This window comes from Schistocerca nitens, chromosome 3 (assembly GCF_023898315.1).
Source record: "Schistocerca nitens isolate TAMUIC-IGC-003100 chromosome 3, iqSchNite1.1, whole genome shotgun sequence".
NCBI classification, from domain to species: domain Eukaryota; kingdom Metazoa; phylum Arthropoda; class Insecta; order Orthoptera; family Acrididae; genus Schistocerca; species Schistocerca nitens.
Genome location: NC_064616.1, coordinates 718,483,932 through 718,507,167, shown reverse-complemented (window position 1 = coordinate 718,507,167; position 23,236 = coordinate 718,483,932). Strand labels below are relative to the sequence as shown.

The following is a 23,236-nucleotide window of genomic DNA, read 5'->3' as shown; positions in this document are numbered from 1 at the left end:
CAAACCTCATCATCATTGAAGCAATTCAGAGATGAACTGCTACATTTGTTACCGGCAGGTTCGATCAGCATGCAAGGGCTACGGATATGCATCGGGTCTTCAAGTGGGAATCCCTGTAGGGAAGAAGACATTCATTTCGAAGAACACTACTGAGAATGTATAGAGAACCGGCATTTGAAGCTGACTGCAGAACGATCCTACTTCCGCCAACATACATTTCGCATAGGGACCAGGAAGATAAGATACGAGAAATTAGGGCTCATACGAAGGCGTATAGATAGTCTTTTTTCCTTAGCTGTTTCTGCGGGTAGAACACGAAAGGAAAGGACTAGTTGTTGTACAGGTTACCCACCGCCACGCACCGTACGGTGACTTGCGGAGTATATGTATAGATTCAGATGTAGATGAAAATCATTCTGATGCATCTGACAGCAGAATACATGTACTGATACTGTTTTTACTAAGAATGTAGGGTATGCAACGTGCACAGGTAGTATGTACTAAGACAAGAAAAAATGTCTAGTAAACATGGGCTCCAAAATGCATACCTGAGGAGCTATGTGCACTTGTTCATATTCGCTAGCGTGAATCATATCTACATCTATAGCCACATCTACATACATACTCCGCAAGCCACCGTAAGGTGCCTGGCGGAGGGTACCCTGTATTCCTACCGTCAGTACGCCTCCGTATGGGCCCTAATTTCTCGTATCTTATCTTCGTGGTGCTTACGCGCGATATATGTTGGCGGCAGCAGAATCGTTCGGCAGTCAGCTTTAAATGCCCGTTCTCTAAATTTTCTCTATAGTGTTTCTCGAAAAGGACGTCTCCTTCCCTCCAGGGACTCCCATTTGAATTCCCGAAGCATCTCCATAACACTGCCTGCCTGTGAATTGCTACGATCTCTTCCTTCAATCAGTCCTGGTACGGATCCCAAACACTCGAGCAATACTCAAGAATAGGTCACACCAGCGCTCTATATGCGGTTTCCTTTACAGGTGAACCACTCTTTCCTAAATCACTCCCAATAAACCGACGTCGACAATTTGCCTTCCCTACCACAGTTTTCACATGCTCGTCCCACCTCATATCGCTTTGCAACGTTACACCCATATATTTAAACGAATTGACTGTGTCAAGCAGGACACTAGTAATACTGTATCCGAACATTATAGGTTTGTTTCTCCTACTCATTCACATTAACTTATTTTCCATATTTAGGGCTAGTTGCCATTCGTCACAGGAAATTTTGTCTAAGTCGTTTTGTATCTTCCTGCAGTCACTCAAATTCAACACCTTACCGTACACCACGGCATCATCAGCAAACAACTGCAGACGGCTTCCCACACTGTCCACCAAATCAAATATGTGTATGAAGAACAACAGCGAACACTCGCCGTCGAGGACAACATACTGGGTTCTATTATTTAAGAAGTCTTCGAGCCACTCACATATCTGTGAACTTATTCCATATGCATGTACCTTCGTTAACAGCCTGCAATGGGGCACCGTGTCAAATGCTTTCCTGAAATCTAGCCGTATGGAATCTACCTGTTGCCCTTCATCCATAGTTCTCAGTATATCATGTGAGAAAAGGGCAAGCTGAGTTTCGCACGAGCGATGCTTTCTAAAATCATGCTGATTCGCGAAAATAAGCTTCTTAATCTCAAGCAAGTTTATTATATTCGAACTGCGAATATGTTCAAGGATTCTGTAATAAACAGAAGTTAGGGATATTGGGCTGTAATTTTGCGGTTCTGTTCTTTTACCTTTCTAATATACTGGAGTCACCTACGCTTTTTTCAAGTCTCTTGGGACTTTTTACTAGGCGAGAGAGTCACGATAAATGTAAGCTAGGTAAGGGGCCACATCCGTAGAATACTCTTTGTAAAATCTAACTGGGATTCCATCCGGACCTGGTGATTCATTTGTTTTCATACCTTTCAGATGTTCCTCTACGCCAGGTATGGTTATTTCTATGTCGTCCATACGGGAGTCTGTCCGATGGTCAAATGACGGTATGTTTGCACGGTTTTCCTGTGTGAATGATTTCTTGAATGTGAAGAAGTGCTCATAGTCCTTATGGTATGCCTTTTAGAGACCATGTTTACTGAACATATTTTCTTGCTTTGGTCCAAACCACCACCTCTGAAAGTTGCCTACCCTACTTCTTAGTAACAACAGTACCGGTACACGTATTCCACTATCAGAGGTCCCTGATTATAACTTTCGACTCCTTCGTTTCCGGTACAGATAACCTTACCTCAATTTGATACATTTATCCTTGTCCATAATCTCTGAAAGTCTGTAACATTATCACGGAATCACCCTGTATATTCATACATTTAAGGGCTCCCGCTCCCATAACTTTCACGTCCTTTAGCGTCGTTGGATGACGTTTTCGGCCACTGGTTTCTATGTAAGTCTCCTCTGCAACCTCTAAAAGTGTGTAATATGAATTGTGAAACACCATGTATATGAGTACTTATATTTGCACCAAACTATTGGCAGTATGGTTCAATAAACCCAAGCCAAACAAATAAAAAAAGGGGCCAGAATAGTTTTCGGTCCCCTAGAGGAAAGAATTTTCTATAATCATGACGTCAGCATTCGGACTAAGCTGTACGTATACCAGTATATTGCAATACTAAACCTAAATTACGGCTACCTGTAGGAGGCTCGAAATTTTTTTCAAGGAATTTCATCAGAGCTATATGAAAAGAATCCTTAAAAATACAATGGCAGAATCGATGAACAAACAACATTGTCCTCGAAGAAGCAAATTCAGCAGCATTGAGCCGGAAATAATCAAACGTCAGCTGGTCATGTGGTTCGTATAACGGAGTGTCGTCTTCCCAAGCAAATCATTTGCTTGGGTGCAAAGGACGCACAAGGTGTCCAGGGAGAACAGCATGTAGAGTATAAAGAAGCGCTGAAGTGCAGCATGCATAAATGATTGATGAGTACTGAAAAATGAGAGCTAAAATATCTTATCGACAATCAGGTGTCGGTTTGTTCATGAAGACGCACGAAATTCGAACGAACTGGAACTTCAAATGCATGAAGTCGATAAGCGGCAAGCAACGAAGGAATTACTGGTCATTCGAAGAATCAACCATCAGCTTGCGGTGATCAGTATAAGCATAAATTTGTGGAAGCGATTTCGGCTCCAGAATCGGTCTAAATAGTTATCAGATGAGCCACAATCAACAAGCATGTGATGTGCCAAAAGAAAACTTCCCGTTACCGAGTGATGTCCTGTTATGCAACGACAATACTTTTGCGTGCCAAACATTGTTGTTGATATGAGTGTGCTTCATGTTGGCAATGTGACACGATGCCGTCAGAAATATTCAGCTTGTCGTTGACGTGATAGATTCTGCTAGTAGTAGCGGTGGTGTACAGAGCACGGATGAAAAACATTGGTTCCTGGCAGCATTCCATGCGAGAGTTGCCTGGCTCGGGTTGCTGCATGCCTGGGCGGATGCTTTCTTCAAAACGACTCTCTGTGGCTTGTCGGCGAACACGCTTCCGTGATCTGAATTCCTTTAATCTTGGTTTCGAACTGTTTCTTGCATTACCTTTGAGTGATTTAAGAAAGTAATACTAAATTTAGCATGCTACACGTACAGTGGAGACGAAGAGGCACCTCTACACCCTCTTACCTCACTCGGTGTGTTTGTAAGAAAAGTTCAGCTTGTTATGCGGAGAACTTCTGGGTTCTCGAAATGTATGTGCATCTCTAAGTGGGAAGTCGTAACACAAAGGAAATAGCACCACACATTCCCAACGGTTTTGTGCCCTTGCGTCTCCAGTTTTTTAAAGAGTCTCAGATAATTATTGAGCAGCTTAGGGCCACCACTTTACCGCCGGCGCATGCATTTCTGATCTCGGACGTAAACATGTTCGAGTGAAGTAAAGCGATACGCCGGCAGTTGAATACCAGAGGCACTGAACATTGCTCCAAGGGTACAGACCTCACTCCCCAACGCAGGCGTCGGCGGAGAAGACACTTGAAGCGTTAGCCAGAGGAAAGGAACGCCATAATCAGGTGGAGGAAACTGAAGTAAATATTGACATTTAGCTTTGACTTTTCAAAGCTTCTGGGTACGGTGTGTTCAAGTAAAATCTGCGTTTCAAGTTATGGAAGGTTACAGAAATATCTGTAAGTTAGGTTCTTAGAGGAACCGTACACTGCGCGCAGCGTTGTGACGGTGTAGATGGGTATATACCACATAGACTTGAAGCTCATTCGCCTATACCTGTTTGAGAGAGTGATAAAACTTGAAGATTAAATATTGACAGTTTTCACGGTAATGAGTATCCTCAAGGGAAACCGATGACAAACGAGTGGTCGTATCCATTGAGCTGCCGTGAGAACAGCCTCAGTGTTAACGAATAACCTGGTATGGCAGCGAGTCGCTATGGGTATAACACGCCACTATTGTGCTTGTAGGCTGTGATATTCTCATTTTGTAGTGAATCGGACGTGATGGTGGCTCGGCGTTTGTGGGAAACAGAAGTAAATTTTTTAATATAGTTGCGAATTTATGTTGAAAGAAGAGATGAAAGATACGTTGTTATGAAGGTAATAAAAGAACCCGACCCGCTGAAGTGCTAATATGGACGTGAAATTTAATGACTTACAGTCAAATCTATTTTTTAAGAAAGTGTTATATAAAATGTGTGTGTAATAAATGGAAGGTATATCTTATTAGCGGCACTGTGGGGCTGGCACGTAATAAAGTAGGTGAATATACTTAGTACGTTATGTCTGATAGACAGAATACATAACACAGGCATAGTGAAATCAACCCTAGATGCATTCAGCCGTTTGAGAATACTCGTACCTGTCATAATTCTCTCACTAATTCTAGTGAAAGCAGACGATTGACAGCATTAAATTAACGCCGTTTAACAAAGCGTGATATTAAGTGCCAAACAGGTAGGACACTCCCTCTTCGTAACTGTGAATCATTAACCCTTCATCGATTCATGATATCATTTGTACACCGCGGTTATCGCGATAGGAGTATCACTATTTATACTGGATCTGCGCGGTGATCGTGAATAACTACAATTAGCAAGGACTGCAGGAAGTAGTGTACAAGTTACGTAGGATAAAGTAATACCAGAATACTAAATCATGAGCTAGAAGACAAGTATTCGACAGCGTAGTATGTTCCTTATTGTTACCAGCTACAAGAGCAGAATATCAATCGTAGCGTTTCTGTTAAGGCTAAACTACAAGAGGCAGTAGCTCGCCTGGTCTTTGGACCATAAAGCTCGAAGTTATGCCATCATCAACACTAAGCTTTAGACTGAAAATAATCCGACATTTAGTAAGGCACAAGCTACGATCTGGACAGACTCTACGTGAAAGAAAAGCTAACGCCTATGCGCTCAAATACAGATACACCTGTTGGATACGACAAACACGAAACTGCGCACATACATACTGCAAAATGTATACTAACGAGCCGCCACTGTTAACTATGCATCCATCGCCACACACCCTACGGTGGCTTTAGAAGTTCAGATGCAGACGTAAATGTCTGCGAAGAAGGAAACTTTTGCAGTTATACTACTGAAAATATCTTGAAGACAGTCGTAGTATCCCCAGAGATTCACAATCGTCAAACCTGTCATACATTGAGCATGTGAAGAATTCGATGTAACAGTGTCTGGACCATTCTGTATTGCCAAAAAAGCTGCAGCAACGAGTGAAAATACCTTGATGCAGACATCCTACGCACTGTCATAGTCTCTAAGCACGACTACAGAACCGGCTGTAGCTGTTGGAGCTCCGAAATATACTGAAATAGTTAAATTAGAAAATTTTTCCATAGGTGACTATGGTCGTCTGCTGTGCAGAACTTATTTAACATGTGAATTAAACTTCATTCTTGTCGTATTATTGCCGGCCGCGGTGGTCTAGCGGTTGTAGGCGCTCAGTCCGGAACCGCGCGAGTGCTACGGTCGCAGGTTCGAATCCTGCCTCGGGCATGGATGTGTGTGATGTCCTTAGGTTAGTTAGATTTAAGTGGTTCTAAGTTATAGGGGACTGATGACCACAGATGACAAGTCCCATAGTGCTCAGAGCCATTTGAACCATTTTTGTCGTACTATTGCTTCGGGGTGTTCATTTTTAATATTCCCCGAGTTTCTATGCAAATAAAATGAGATTCATGTAAGTAGATGAATATCCGATTTTTAGTTCATTACATTTCAGGAGTGCAGCCCCATAAATGTCAACGTAGATGATGGTTTCGCAAAATGTGAAGTCCCTGCAACTAATATCATCCTCATCTTTTCTCCTCCCTTTCCTGCTTAAGAGGTTTCCTTTTAAACTTATCGACATCAAAATATTGCATTTTGGTGTAATAATCCCTGACCTCTGTTCAAAGAATCGATTTATATGAGAGAGGTGTTTTACAAACAGTAAAGTACATTAAGTCGCACGGAACTGTTAGCTTTAAGTTTTCCAAGAATATTTTCAGTAGTATAACTGCAAAAGTTTCCTTCTTCGCAGACATTTACATCTACATCTTAACTCCTAAAGCTACCGTAGGGTATTTGGCTATGGATGCATAGTTGACAGTGGCGGCTCGTTAGTATACATTTTGGGTGCCCACAAATTTTTACATTATAACAAATTTGGAAGTGTGAAGTATGACATGCTGTATAGCAGTTACGATTTTAACAATTTGATACAACTGCAGCTGCAGCGAGTAATAATAATAATAATAATAATATGCATAACTTGTCTGACGAAAGGAAGAATTGGTTTTGTGGTTTAGGGCAAGAACCACATAATGTGAACCTTACGCTACTCTGTTTCGTCAACCAAGTACTAACACGGTATTACTAACGTATTACTCTTCACCAAGTCTCATCTTCTGAAGCAGGAAAATAGCATAATTTCCTCTTATGAAATTTCCTGGCCATCCATATAATGCACGCAAAAGTTAATGTTAATAAACGTTACATTGCTCTGCAGCTACACGTTGAATAGAGAAAACTGTACTGCTGTATGGCTAATATTTATAAAGAAAAGTCATGCATGTACTTTTAAATCTCGCAAATGTCTCGATCACGTTATGATTGGAGTATATATAGTATCATTCACAACCTTTTTCTAAATTGCAAGCACTGCAAATGCCGAAAGCGTATTCTCTGTCATTGTATTTCGAAGAAAGGTTTTTATCCTTTTCGTTGCTGAGAAACAATGTGTGATAAAATTCAAAACTTAATATACAGTAACACATTCAGAAACCCACAAAATAGGTTTTGGTTTCTCCAACTATAACACATACTGGCGTTCGATCTAATTTTATGATATAGTGAGTGAATTGGCGTATCTCAAGAATGTGCTATCATATAGGGGCATTAGCGAACGGGGATATATGTCTGCTGCAATGTGCTACCATCTGGTGGCATTGACGAAAACTTTGAGTGGTCAGGGTTAGCTGTGCACCCCATGAACCGTGCACACTGTTTTATCAAATCCGTATGTATTTGATCCATAAAGCAATTACGTCATACCGGTTGCACATGCGCCAAAGCTCCTCAAAACGTCCACTACTGAAGATGTGCTCGCGACACTGATACCACGTTTACGGAGTCAAGAGTAGCGATGCAGCACAGCGCAGTAGATTTAAGTGTGTGTATTTCAGATTACTGCATCTACGTTACGTTTAACAGCGTTCAAAGAAAAATAACCAATAAAACCGCAAATACGATAGGTTAGGGTGTTTATGGTGCTCTTGTGCTCTCACATAGCAGCCGCCACTGATAGCTGAACAGTCTATTTTTGCCCTCTTCCTATTCCATTCATGGATGGTACGCGGGAAGAAGGACTGTGGTCCAGTCTTGATCATTACTTCATCAAGAAGAGTGAGAGTGCGTTCTTAAGTGGAAATATTGGGAGCATTGTAACTGTTTTATTGTTGATGAGGATGAAACAGAGGAGATGGAGGAACGTCACATGCTGGAATATAGCTTAATCTCATCTAAGAACACCTAAGGAACCGCTGGGCTTAGTGTCCTCTTCTGGCAGACAGATGTCTAATAGCAACATTAGATACGCAAACACACATATCGATTTTGCCGCCAGATTACAGTGTGTAAGCCACATAACACAATGGTGTGCAAAACCTAAGGACGTAAGTAACTTTCGCATGATGTGTCACTGCCAAGTGACATAGATCGATGATACAAGGACAATACACAGAAAGAACTGCTACAACTTTGTACAAAAGTTAACTGAAGGAAATACGCAATGACACGAGCAGAAATGATACTTTTATTTAGATAATAATTACGTTTGAGTCACTGCGATTCATGGCGGTCCCCTGGGCATTACAAAAGGAGGAACATAGTTCTTAGCAGGGTGTGTGATTACCACGGACGGAAATGCAAGCTGTGCTACGTGCTCCCATGTTGGCCACAAGGTTGGTAAGGAGTTCTTGCTCTTACATAGCTCTCCATTCCTCCACCAGCGAGGTTGACAACTACTGGAAGGTTCAAATGGCTCTAAGCTCTATGGGACTTAACATCTGAGGTCATCAGTCCCCTAGACTTAGAACTATGTAAACCTAACTAACCTAAGGACATCATACACATCCATGCCCGAGGCAGGATTCGAACCTGCGACCGTAGCAGCTGTGTGGTACCGGACTGAAGCGCCTAGAACCGCTCGGCCACAACAGCCGGCACAACTACTGGAACGTCTTTGCTGCATGTGAATAAGCTACGACTCGTGTCACCAACGCATCCCACACGTGTTCGATAGGATTTAAATCGGGGGAATTTGCAGGGCATCCATTCGCCGAATATCCTCTCGTTCCAAAAGCTCCACCACATGAGCTGTTCAATGCGGTCACGTATTGTCATCTATAAAAATGAAGTCAGGGCTGAATGCACACATAAAAGGAAGCACATGGAGAAGAAGTGTCACAATAACGTTGACTGGTCAATGTATCGCGTTCAAAGATTTGAAGGTCAGTACGCCCATGCAACATTTATGCCTCCTCCCACCATAATACGTGGACCACGAAAACGATCCTGTTCGACAGTGTTACTGGGTGCAGTGCGTTATTCCTCTTTTCGCCATTTGAGGGTAAGTCCAGCATTTCTCCAGAATTTCGGAGGAAAGGGTGTGAGTCCCGCAGTGCCGCGAACATTGTAGACTTATATGATTAAAATCCTGGGAAGGTTTTATTGCACATACGCCGTTATGTACAGGGTGAATCCGAACTCTATCAACAACATTTCGGAATTTTTTCAGGGATATTTGCTGATTATTTTGGCGTGAAGGACCCGTGGTCACCAGTGACTTGTTACACTCGAAATGCATTTCATTTGATTTATTTCCCCCATTTATCTTTGTATTGCACTGAAAATACCTGAAAAGCAGAGCAAATGAAGACGGTATGCTCTGTGTGTCTTGTTTCCATTACCTCACGATACTTGCTGCTGACAACAATAATGTACACATCATTCGTCACCACCAAGCATCTATTCAGTACGGATAGGTCCCGTCTCGGGTTTGTTTTTGCGTCTTTGTTACTTGTTCGTTAACAGTGATGCACAGAAATATGCAAAGCTGTACTGACGAACAGTTGAACGACGTGTGTTTCGTATATGGATTCACTGCATCCAACAGAAGAGCGGCACAACAACGCTACGTGTGAGCTGTATTCGCAGCAACACAAGCAAAAATGGCTCTGAGCACTTTGGGACTTAACATCTGAGGTCATCAGTCCCCTAAACTACTTAAACCTAACTAACCTAAGAACAACACACACATCCATGCCCGAGGCAGGATTCGAACCTGCGACCGTAGCAGCAGCGCGGTTACGGACTGAAGCGCCTAGAACCGCTCGGTCACAGCGGCCAGAGCGACACAAGCACGTCACGGTACTTTTGCATCTGTACGTAGACGCCTACGAGAAACATCTTTTATAGGCTTTTCCGCTTTTGTAAACGTATTCCAATGGAGACAAAGGTAATTACAGTAACAACCGAATAAATCATTATTACATTGTTACTCTGCAACAGATCAACGGAGACTAAGGATGCCTCATACAAAAATACTCAGAAAATATGTCTGAATAACACAGAACATCGTGTACTTCCCATTGGTTATGAATTTTGATTCTAATTAGAATAACAATCTACTGCACATGATTTCATAGATAAATTATACCAGCATTGTACATAAATCGATTTAAAGCAAGAGAAAGAACCAGCCAGAAATTCACTTCTGTAACGTACTATAGAACAACCTACCAGACACTATTAGCCAGGGACTAACAGGGGTGCGTGACTTAATTGCAACTCAGACCTACCATCTTAGGCAGCGTTACTTGAAGCCCAGCACATACTTGAACTGTAATCCTACCTGCCCTTTCCTGTGATGCCGATGTTGTCACCCTGCGCTCCCACACGTGAAACCTAGTTGAAGCTCGTATGAACGCAACACTTCAGAAGCTGTCTGGATACCATTAATGAATGAAAAATTGAGTCTGGTAAAATTAGATATATTATTGAGGCTTTTTCCTCCAGTTCAATTGGTTTACATAAAATTTATGCAAATCTGACAATGCCAATCATCAGAATTCAAGGAGCTTGCGCGACTGAAACTAATTCTGACCGACAAGTCAATACCACCATAGTGAATTAGCTACGTGCACATACTATTACCGTCACTTTGTTGCTCTGCTAAGCGGGATTTAGAAATGAACCGACAATATAGTTTTGGATCTGACGCCAATGAGTCGCACAGTTTGTGCAAGACACAAAAGAAGTTTACCTCACAGTCACAATCAGACGGCCATCAGCGATAATCTATCACAACACTGACACACAACTAGGTAATTAACATCGTCCAACTTACCGACATCTGGTTGCGTGACAACATATGATGCGCCATTATCTTTGTTCAATTAACCTATCTATAACTAAACCTGCACACACTGTCACCAGCAAAACTACACTTTGAAGCACCAATTAAAAGCACTGCCTATGAGATTGTATGTATTCAGACTTAACATCAAATGAACAAACACAAAGCTTATGGTGTAAATAAGGTGGACCGCCGTCTAAGAGAGACCGTACCTCAGCCAAGTTCCATCTTGTTATCCTCTACACAACGGCATATCTCTCCTGCTCATAAAAAAAAAAGGTCTGAGCACTATGGGACTTAACTTCTGAGGTCATGAGGTCATCAGTCCCCTAGAACTAAGAACTACTTAAACCTAACTAACCTAAGGACATCACGCACATCCATGCCCGAGGTAGGATTCGAACCTGCGACCTTAGCGGTCGCGCTGTTCCAGACTGTAGCGCCTAGAACCGCTCGGCCACCCCGGCCGGCTGCTCATATTTTTTTTTTTTTTTTTTTTAGTTGCCAAAGGTGTCTGCTCTCACAAATTGTGTCTAACTTTTACACTGATCAGTCGTTCGCACCCGGTAGCTGAATGGTCAGCGTGGTTGTCAGTCCTCTGTGCTCGGGTTAGATTCCCGGCTGGGTCGGGGAATTTTCTCCTCCCAGGGACTGCGTGTTATGCTGTCCTCATCATCATCCTATCATCCTCATCCACTGCAGGTCGCCCAAGGGGCGTCAAATTGAAAGACCGGCACCCGGCAAACGGTCTGACCGACGGGGGGCCCTAGCCATACGTTAAAAAAAAACTGATCAGTCAGACTATTATGATCACCTACCTAATAGCGGATATGTCCACATTTGGCGCTGATAACAGTGTCAACGCGTCGTTGCATGGAAGCAGCGAGGCCTTGGTAGGCCGCTGGAGGGAGTTGGCACCACATCTGCACACACAAGCTATCTAATTCGCGTAAATTCCGGGGAGGGGGCGATGAGCTCTGACGGCACGTTCAATGACATCCCATATGTGTCCGTTCAGATTCAGATCTTGTGAGTTGGAAGGACATCACATCAATTGCAACTCGCCACTACGTTCCTCGAACCTCTCCATCACACTCCTGGCCTTGTGACATGGCGCATTATCTTGTTGAGAAATGCCACTGCCGTCGGGAATCATGATCGTCATGTAAGGGTGGACGGGGTCGGCAACCAGTGTACGATTCTCCGTGGTCGTCATGGTACCTTGCACGAGCTCCACTGGTCCCATAGATGCCCATGTGAATGTTTCCCAAAGCAAACTAGAGCCGCCGCCCGCTATGCAACGCCCTGCCACTGCATCAGCGTCCAGTGCCAATGATCATATGCCCATTTCAGTTGTAGTTGTATATGTCATAGTGTTAACGTTGTCACATGCATAGGTGGTCGGCTGCGGAGGCCCATTGTTAGGAGTGTTCGGTGCACTGTGTGTTCAGACGCACTTGTATTCTGCCCAGAATCAAGGTCTGCTGTTTCTGATGTTAGTTCCGCCACAGTTCGCTGCCTGTCCTGTTTTAACAGTCTGCCCAGCCTACGATGTCCGACATCTGAAATGAGGGGTGGTCCCCCAACCACGCAACGTCTGGACGTGGTTTCGCCACGTGTTGAAGACACACATGACAGCACTTCTCGAGCACTCAACAAGTCGTGCAGTTTCTGAAATGCTCGTGCATAGCCTCCGGGCCATCACAATCTGACATCGGTCAAACCCAGATAGATCGCGCGCCTTACCCGGGACAGCACGCTCACTGATACTAAATGCACCGTGGGTCTGTCTGACTAGCTGTCAGCATCACTGTCACGGCTCATACCTTCGGACTTTTTCCGCTGGAGTTCTGTTTCATCCTGTATACCCAGAGTCGTCTGTAAGATGAGGCCTGTTTCAGTGGCTACATATGTGCATTGTCAAACTTGTAGGTGACGGCTTAGAAAATTGCAGCAGTCCTGGTTGACACAAAACTACAGTTGATGGCCAACCATCAATAACATAGCCCATGCTCATATGGTGCGCTCACTTATATTTTCTTTCCCCCTCTTAAATAGTATTATTCTACAAATCAAGGCTAAAGTAGAAAAATAAAGATGGTTCAAAACGTTCTACTTCGAATGATATGAAACTTACCCAAAATGCAGAAAAAAGCCACAACATAAACAAAATGATAAAGTCAGGCAAAGACTTTATGTTCGATTGCAGAACATGTTTGAAGGTACGAAATTAATTTATCAGTTTGGTGCACCAAAAGGATTGTCAATATCGAGGGTGGATTGCTATAATTAGTAACTGAGCACAATTAGCGAAGTGTGATATTGTGAATATTGAGTATATTGGAACGTTATTGGAAGTGAATGTTGTTCTTCTTCGACTTAGTATCAAACGGTATATCGTCTTCGTGTTTCTCTTCAGACCAATTACATATATAACATATCTCAAAATAAGAAACGTACACTCTCACAGCTGTTTCATTTATGAAAGCAGTCACTTTTTTATATAAATAAATTTGACGTATACTAAAAATGATTCTGGTAGTTCTTTCGTCATGATGCATGATTAATGCAGCGGCAGAGCTCGACCCAGTGCATGAGACATTCAACAAAACATCCGCGCAATTTTCATTAGCGCGAGGTTTTCGTTTTTGGAGATTTCAGATAAAATTCATTTGAACTACTTATCTTTCGCGAAGCATCACTCTTGTTCTTAAGGGTATTAATATTTCTTCTTGTCTGTGGGCGCATGCTGCAATTTTCCAAAGAGTATAAAATACAGAAACAAAACATTACAGTTTCTTTAATCATAGGGACATGATACTATATTTAACAACTTTTTCTGTTTCAGGCCATTGCTAAAACAAATAAAAAATTCGGCAGAATCTCACATTGTGCTCGACTGCTCCACATCACGGATATACGACGTACTCAAGCAAGCACAACAAATTGGAATGATGAGTGATTACCACAGCTACCTAATAACTTCATTGGTAAATACTGATTTGTTAACACTGATTTTTACTATAGTGTAAATAGTCTTGTAATGTTAAAACAAAAGACTTCTATAAATCTGAAAACGTATTACTGTTAACATTTCTTTGTAAGGTGTCATGGGGACCTTAATATTTTTTTAAATTATAACTGTGAATGTTTACACATGTGTATACAGGGTGTTACAAAAAGGTACGGCCAATCTTTCAGGAAACATTCCTCACACACAAAGATAGAAAATATGTTATGTGGACATGTGTCCTGAAACGCTTACTTTCCATGTTAGAGCTCATTTTACTACTTCTCTTCAAATCACATTAATCATGGAATGGAAACACACAGCAACACAACGTACCAGCGTGACTTCAAACACTTTGTTACAGGAAATGTTCAAAATGTCCTCCGTTAGCGAGGATACATGCATCCACCCTCCGTCGCATGGAATCCCTGATGTGCTGATGCAGTCCTGGAGATTGGCGTATTGTTCTCGCTTCGCACGCCCGGGTTCCCGGGTTCGATTCCCGGCGGGGTCAGGGATTTTCTCTGCCTCGTGATGACTGGGTGTTGTGTGCTGTCCTTAGGTTAGTTAGGTTTAAGTAGTTCTAAGTTCTAGGGGACTGATGACCATAGATGTTAAGTCCCATAGCGCTCAGAGCCATTTGAACCATTTGAAGAATTGCGTATTGTATCACAGCCGTCCACAATACGAGCACGAAGAGTCTCTACATTTGGTACCGGGGTTGCGTAGACAAGAGCTTTCAAATGCCCCCATAAATGAAAGTCAAGAGGGTTGAGGTCAGGAGAGCGTGGAGGCCATGGAATTGGTCCACCTCTACCAATTCATCGGTCACCGAATCTGTTGTTGAGAAGCGTACGAACACTTCGAGTGAAATGTGCAGGAGCTCCATCGTGCATGAACCACATGTTGTGTCGTACTTGTAAAGGCACATGTTCTAGCAGCACAGGTAGAGTATCCCGTATGAAATCATGATAACGTGCTCCATTGAGCGTAGGTGGAAGAAACTAAAATGAGCTCTAACATGGAAATTAAGCGTTTCCGGACACATGTCCACATAACATCTTTTCTTTATTTGTGTGTGAGGAATGTTTCCTGAAAGTTTGGCCGTACCTTTTTGTAACACCCTGTACATGTATGTTCCACCTATCCTTCTAAACCACTGGATTGATTTCAAACAAAAGTATCATTTACAGTCTGGAAAGGACCACTGTGGGGGTATGAACCAGCGTGGGGCTGAGGGTGAAAAAGTATCGTACCTCACAATGTTTAAATAGCCAAATTATATTCGTACAATATTTGAGAATGAAAGCATTTCCTGACTTTCAACCAACTTTACCCATAGTTTCAAACCTACACAATACTTTTTTCTAATCGGCACGCCCTACAAAACGAAAAAAGGAAAACAGTTTATCGCTTACTACATTTTCGTTGTTCATGTAGTAAAACTGCCACATCAGATATGAAGTAATAATTTACTACTCATTTACTACTAATTCTGTTCACAAAATATTTTGCAGACGGTATTCAAATATACCCCGGAGTGTACCTGCTAAAATACATGATTTTACAACACTTAGTTCACGAATGGTTCAAATGGCTCTGAGCACTATGGGACTCAACTGCTGTGGTCATAAGTCCCCTAGAACTTAGAACTACTTAAACCTAACTAACCTAAGGACATCACACACATCCATGCCCGAGGCAGGATTCGAACCTGCGACCGTAGCGGTCGTGCGGTTCCAGACTGTAGCGCCTTTAACCGCTCGGCCACTTCGGCCGGCCACTTAGTTCACGAGATATAATGTCAGAAACGCGGAGATGCGTGGAAAACTGGCTCGTCGTGCATGACGATTTAATTTATTCCTTCTTTACTACTAACTTCGTTTGTAACACTTTTCACAGGCAGTACCCATATATAGCAGTGGATGTACCTGCAAAATTATATGATTGTGGGACGAATAGTTCAGGAGATATTCGTACATAAACACTGAGCTGCGTGATAATGAAACTTCCTGGCGAAATATGTGTACAAATATGACTGAAATCTGCTAAACATATGTGACAAGCGCAAACGCAGGCAAAGCCACGTGTAAAAAGCTCTTCCTAAACCCCTGCATCGATTTCGAATTTCGACACATATTATTTAATATCTGGAAAGAAATACCGTCGTGGTAACAATCAGCAACCTCCTACTGGGTTGGGGGTGATAATTTCAATGGAGAAGGAGGAAGAGGAGATGGACAAACAGAGAAAGGGAAGGGGGAGATCAACACAGACAAGGGTAGGAGGAGATAGACAGAGAGAGTGGGAGGAAGAAGTGGACAGGAAAAGGAAAGAGGAACAGATGGATAGAGAAAGGAAGAGGAGGAAATTGAGAGATTAGGTGGAGAAAATAGGCAGAGAGAGGGGAAGAAAGGGATGCACAAAGAGAGGATAGGAGGAAATGGACAGAGAAACTGAAGAAGATATGGACAGGGAGAAGGAGGAAGAGGAGATGGATAAAGAAAGGAAAGAGAATGAGATGGACAGAAAGATGGGCTGGAAGAGATAGATAGAGAGAGGGAGCAGGAAGTGATGTAGAGGGAGACAGGACAGGTAGACAAAACAGTGGGAGAGGAGGAGAAGGACAGAGACACAAGGGAGGATGAGGTGGGCTTAGAAGGGGTGATGAGGTGATGGAGGGGAGGAGGAAATCAACAGGGAGAGGGGATGGAGGTTGTGGACATGGTAAGGGGTAGGAAGAGATGGACAGAGGAACAGGGTAGAAGAAGGTGGACTTAGAGGTGGAGCATGCGATGTACAAAGGGCGGAGCAGCAGATGGAACGAGGGAAGGGGGAGGAGCAGATGGACAGTGAGAGGGGCAAGATTAAATGGATAGAGTGTGGGAGTGGATGAGGTAGACAGTAGGGGAGAAGGAGATGTACAGGGAGAGGTGGAGGACATGGCCAGAGAGAGGGGGAAGGAAGAGATGGACTGGATTGGTATACAAATGTACCCCGTCACTTCCGTGTACTAAGCTAGTCATTAATACTGCTAACTTTTTTTTCTAACTACATGCGTATTCAACCAAGAGCGGCTGTTTAAAAATAAAACGATATATATTTTAACGTCATTCGATAGCATTAAAGTACGGAAACCGCAAGTCAAAGTTAGTTCTTTACTCAGTAAATGAGCACTAGGAGTAGATGCGGAAATACATTTCCGTCATGAAGAAAAGCATAGTGTAGATGGTTTGTCGTTGTCTGCCTCCGACCTGCTATGAAGTGTCAAGTGTGTATCTGTGTCGTGTGGATTACTGCAATGATGGGCATCGTGAAGCGGTTACAATGTGTCTGGTGCACAATACAGCAATCTTCCTCTGTGATGGTCAGAGCGTGGCCGACTGGAACTTGGATGACTGGTATGTCTGCCCTCATGTTCCCATGTAGTGCAACATCGGACCACTGTCACATTGAGAACGAAAGTGTGTGTTGAGTGATCGAAACTGATTGTAACTGAAGGTGATTGTGACGAAAAATAAGTGGACGACAGCTGCAAAAGTCGCTGCAGAGCTGAATGTCGTACTAACGAATCTTGTCAGCACCCAAACAACACAAAGAGGGCTGCAGAAGCACGGAATTGCAGGGTGAGCTGGAACTGCAAAGCCGCACATCAGTGATGCAATTTCCCATAACAGGAAAACGTTGTGCCAACATGGGCTATGGAGCAATGGAAGAAAGTCATTTGATCAGATGAGTCTTATTTCGTACTGTTTTCAACTTCTGACAGAGATTACGTCACGAGTGTGAAATATGGCGAGGCTTTGATGATGATTTGGACAATTGTATTGTGGTATTCCACATGTCACGTCGTTATCCTGTAAGGCCGAATTACTGCCAAGGGTTATACGTCCATTTTGGCTGATGAGGTGCATCCCATGGTGTTGTGTTTGTTCCTCAGTGGTGGTGCTATGTTTCAGGACTTAAGGGCCCCTATTCACACAAAAATGGTTCAAATGGCTCTGAGCACTAAGGGACTTAACATCTTAGGTAATCAGTCCCCTAGAACTTAGAACTACTTAAACCTAACTAACATAGGGACATCACACACATCCATGTCCGAGGCAGGTTTCGAACATGCGACTGTAGCGGTCGCGCGGTTCCAGACTGCAGCGCCTAGAACCGCTCGGCCACTCAGGCCGGCCCCTATTCACACAGCATGCATCATCCAGGAGAGGTTTTGCGACCACGAGGATGAAATGTCACATCTATGCTGGCCACCACAGTCACAAGATCTCAATATTATTGAACCTTTATGGTCTACTTTGGAGATAAGGGTGCATGATCCTTAACCACCTCCATAATCGTTACCTGCTCTTTCCACTATTTTGCAGTTATAAGATTCCCTTGAAAACCGCACAGGACCTGTATTTACCCACTCTGACACGAATGGAAGCCGTTTAGAATGCCAACGGTTTTCCAACCCCTGTATTAGGTAATCTAATGTGCCGTGTTTTTGGTCTTTCCATATTTTTGTTCACCCCCCCCCCCTCCCCCCATGTAATCAGTTTGGATATGTCGCTTTATTTCGCCATGAAAGACATACTTATTTCCATTGTCATCAAATACATTTTAGGTTAGTCAGTGTTCTGGCGTAACCACAAGCGCTGGAACGAAGACGAAGAACGCAAGACCAGAGAAGGCGGTGAAACGATGTCGGCCAATGGTGCGCGGAATAGGACCGCACAACGACAGGAGCGCCCTAAATGGTTCAAATGACTCTGAGCACTATGGGACTTAACTGCTGAGGTCATCAGCCCCTAGAACTTAGAACTACTTAAACCTGACTAACCTAAAGACGTCACACACATCCATGCCCGAGGCAGGATTCGAACCTGCGACCGTAGCGGTCGGAGCGCCCTAAAGCCGAAATAACTATAAGCGGCGCTCCTGCCAGCCTCGGCCGCTCGATCGGCTCAGTATACGGGCATTAGTGGAAAGTATTCGCGGATTATTAGCACGGCCTAGCAGAGAGTGCTATGAGAACAGTTAGTAGTGATCCACAAACTGTGTGTCAGACTTGCCTGAACAATGTGTACAGGCAGGACTCGGATTTATGTTGCATGTCAACCATCGCTCGAGACGCCTTTGTACATTAAAGTTCTGTCAATCTGCATTATAGAAATAACACTGCTAATGTTATTTGCTTGAATTGTTGTATAGCATTCCGAGAATGCAGCATCCCTTAGGCACCCTATACGAGACGAGTGGGCAAGACCCAACAGTCAGAGAGCTCGGGATATGTGGCGCTATCTATTGCCCTCCGTTTATACCCTTTTACACGGTCCATTCACATAAATGTTACCGCCTGTCATAAGCCTGAATGACCACCTTTTGCAGCGCGGACGTGCAGAAAGAGTCACTGAGATTCTGGAAAGTACCGACATGGATATCGAGCCATGTCGACCCCAACGCCTGCGCCAGGCTTCTCGGATGGGGATCCATGAAGCCAACAGCTCGATCGACAGATTCTCGATTGGGTTTAAATCCGGGGAGTTGGGTGACCACGGGAGTACGGTAAACTCTACAGACCATGCACATACAGTTTATGACTGTTTAGGATTTCAAATAATTTGCATTACAAGCATTGCATAAATCCATGATAATTAAATATAATTGAACGTTGATGAGGTGACTTAAATTAAAACACCATATGCCACATTCTTCGTAAAACGGTTATTTTCGTTGACTGATTACAAGGTGTTACGTGGAGTGGTCAGGAAAAGTGACAGGTTAGTGTTCACTTGAAGTGACGTGTCTAAACAAATCATTCTCGGCATAAATACTGAGAGATCGACTTGCTGCCCATTCTGAGATGTATTTATAGGCGATTTCATGTGGGTGGTGCTCTCGCCAAAAGTTGTGTGAATGCAAATTAAGTAGTAGAGATTCCAGTTCTGCACAGCAATTAAAATTCGGGGTCTGGTCGCACTGATGGGCCACACAATTAAAATCACCTGCGACGATGGATGGCGAGCGCAAATTGGGAAGTAAATGAATTATCTCTTCTCTGAAAAAGGACTTTCGAACGGCTTTCATGTTGGTACCCGAGGTGCGCATGTACTCGTATTAAAAATGCGAATGCTACGAAAATTGAAGGCAATACCTCTTCCCGAGGGATCGAGGGCACATCGCGAGCAGTTCAGCATATAACGTCGCCGTTCCGGCTTCAATACCTATATTTAAAACACATTCAGACCCCGTCATATTTTAAATTTTTCTGGTAGTGACCTCGTACAATACAAATTTGTCAATTTATAACTCGCAGATATGATGTCACGATTGCAATAGTTTCATAGGCGCAGCGATTCTGTGAAGATTGATCGATGTCATACGGTAACTCTGCTAAATATGAGCTTTTATACGATTAAGAGACTAGATCGTCAGCCTGTTCTGTTTTGGGGTCATATTTGAGGTCTGGTGTTTGAACTATGAAGACAGGAGACGATTTCGAAGAAGTGAGTGTCCGTATAAATTACTCGTGCGTCTTCTAAAGAGCGTTGGTTGTAGGTCCTTGATCACTCAAGAGATTGACACTACGTGCATTTCTCAAGTGTTTGTGTTCTCGCTCTTTGAATTCCAAACCTTGGCCGGACTGTGATAAAAGGGTTCTTAGGCGTAGATGGAGGTTTCTTAATTATGGATAAACTTTCGAACAACATTGCCTATAAGATCGACTTAGCCGTTAAAGGAAAACTTTAGTATAAGTGAAGCTAGGAAGAGAAATATTTGGTTACCATATCAGACTTTGGTTGGGGGAGCGATGTCTCGTCACTGTGTCTCGTATGCGCTGCGAACGACTGAGAAATGGCGAGGTTTACCTTTAAAGTGCAAACTTCGTTTGTTGCAGGTGATTGGGCCATTGTACACATAGACAATTTGGGGCGAGTTCTATCGACACCACGTCCGGTATCACGCTTACAGGAGACGGATATTCACAGTTTCCATTTTTCTCGGAAGAAATAACTGATTGTCACATAAGCATACATAGAGATAGACCCGCTTTGTTGAGATACCACTCAATGTGGGAGGTTTGTTGGATTTAAGTCGTGGACATTATCCCTGGAACTGAACAGTGTCGACACACAGGACACGTTTCCTGGGCTGGTCCTAATAAACAAGCAGCGCCTTGGTGTCCATTTCTACCTAAGGTGGTGCATGTTTTCTGAGATCAGTCCGTAATACGTGGATGCCGTTGTTCACATTCAAGTGGGTGTTAGTGGCTCATTGCTTCTGTTTAACTGGTATACAATGGCATACTTCGTATAAGCGTCCTGAAATGTGTCTGCCGGTCCTCAAACGGCACATTGCAAATCCTCGCTGTTCTCACTCTACGTCCGATGTTATGTTATCACTTGACACTTTCGCCCAAGGTCGCAATAAAATCAATTTCACCTTGAGTTTCAGTAACCGTATGTAAATGTACACTGAGGTGACAAGAGTAATGGGATAGTTCCTAATATCGTGTCGGATCTCGTTTTGCCCGGCGTAGTGCAGCAACTCGACTTGGCACGGACCCAACAGGTCATTAGAACTTCGCTTCAGAAATATTGAGTAACTCTGCCTCTATAGTCTTCCATAACTGCGAAAGTGTTGCCAGTACAAGATTTTGTGCACGAACAGATCTCTCGATAATGTCCTGTAAATGTTCGATGAGATTCATCTCAGGAGATACTGATGGCCAATTCATTCGCTCGACTGTCCAGAATGTTCAAATCAGTCGTGAACAATTGTGATCCAGTGACATGGTGCACTGTTATTCATAAAAATTCCACCGTTGTTTGGAAACAAGTGGCCGAACATAACCATTCTAATTCAATTTTCGGTTTAGTTGGACCAGAGGATGCAGTCCATTCCACGTAAACACAGCCCACACCGTTATGGAACCACCGCCAACTTGTACAGTGCCTTGTTGTCAACTTGTGTCCATGGTTTTGTGGGGTCGGCACCACACTTGAAGCCTACTATCAGCTCTTACCAGCTGAAATCGGCACTCATCTGACCAGTCCACGGTTTTCCAGTTGTCTAGCGTCCAACCGATCTGGCCACGAGGCCAGTAGAGGCGCTGTAGGTATTGTACTGTTAGCAAAGGCACTCGCGTCAGTCGTCTGCTTCCATAGCCCATTAACGCCTAATTTAGCCGCACTGTCCTAACTTATACGTTCGTCGTACGACCCACATCGATTTCTGCGGATATCGAGCAGTGTTGCTTGTCTGTTAGCACTGACAACTCTAAGCAAACACCACTGCTCTCGGTCGTTAAGTGAAGACCGTCGGTGGTGAGAGGTAATTCCTGAAATTTGGTATTTCCGGCGCACTCTTGACACTGTGGATCTCGGAATACTGAACTCCCTAATGATTTCCGAAACTGACGTGCCGGCCGTGGTGGCCGTGCGGTTCTAGGCGCTCCAGTCCGGAGCCGCGTTGCTGCTACGGTCGCAGGTTCGAATCCTGCCTCGGGCATGGGTGTGTGTGATGTCCTTAGGTTAGTTAGGTTTAAGTAGTTCTAAGTTCTAGGGGACTGATGACCACAGCAGTTGAGTCCCATAGTGCTCAGAGCCATTTGAACCATTTTTGAAACAGACGTCCCATGCGGCTATCTCCAACTACCATCTGTTAATTGCCACGGTGCGGCCACAATCACGTCGTAAACTTCTTAACATTAATCAACCGAGAACAGATGACAGCTTCACCAATGCATCGCCCTTTTATACCTCGTGTTCGCGGTGCTACAGCGATCTGTACATATCTGTACTGTATCGTTATCCCGTGACTTTTATCGCCTCAGTATATCTCGCAGCGCTAAATTTTGGTGTGTGCCCATCTGGTTACAAAACCTTACCGAAGTCCTATCGCTTCAAAACATGTTAAACATATGGACTCTGCTAATCATCTGTATTACTAACAAGGCAAACTCCCCATCGCACCACCGTCAGATTTTGTGGTAAGATGGACCAGTGGACAGCCCGTCAATACTTGAACAAGGATCAAGCGTGAAAACAGGAAGAACCTGTACTGAACTGTGAAAAAAGAAGCAAAATAGAAACAGTGAACGGTGCAAGCCCAACATGTGCAACAACGAACGAATTGTAAGAACCACCGCATCGTAAATGTGTGGTCACGGTGTTCGACTACAAAGCCGGCGATCCGTGTTCATACTTCACTCGTGCCCTTTTTTTCGCAAAATTATGAACTTTCCGTCTTGTCGTTTGACGTGTCTGTTCTCCTTCTGTAGTCTTGGCAATTGTCGTACTATACATTGGTTACAGAATATGAGT

General features: G+C 43.6%; 1 protein-coding gene across 1 annotated transcript in view; it reads left to right on the top strand.

The window, feature by feature from the left end:
• Positions 1–23,236, top strand: part of LOC126249735 (glutamate receptor ionotropic, kainate 2) — a 222,570-nt gene that overhangs the window by 70,763 nt on the left and 128,571 nt on the right. Inside the window, exon 6 of the mRNA XM_049951412.1 lies at positions 13,758–13,899. Within this exon, the coding sequence (XP_049807369.1) occupies positions 13,758–13,899 (142 nt within the window). The remainder of the gene's footprint in view (positions 1–13,757; positions 13,900–23,236) is intronic.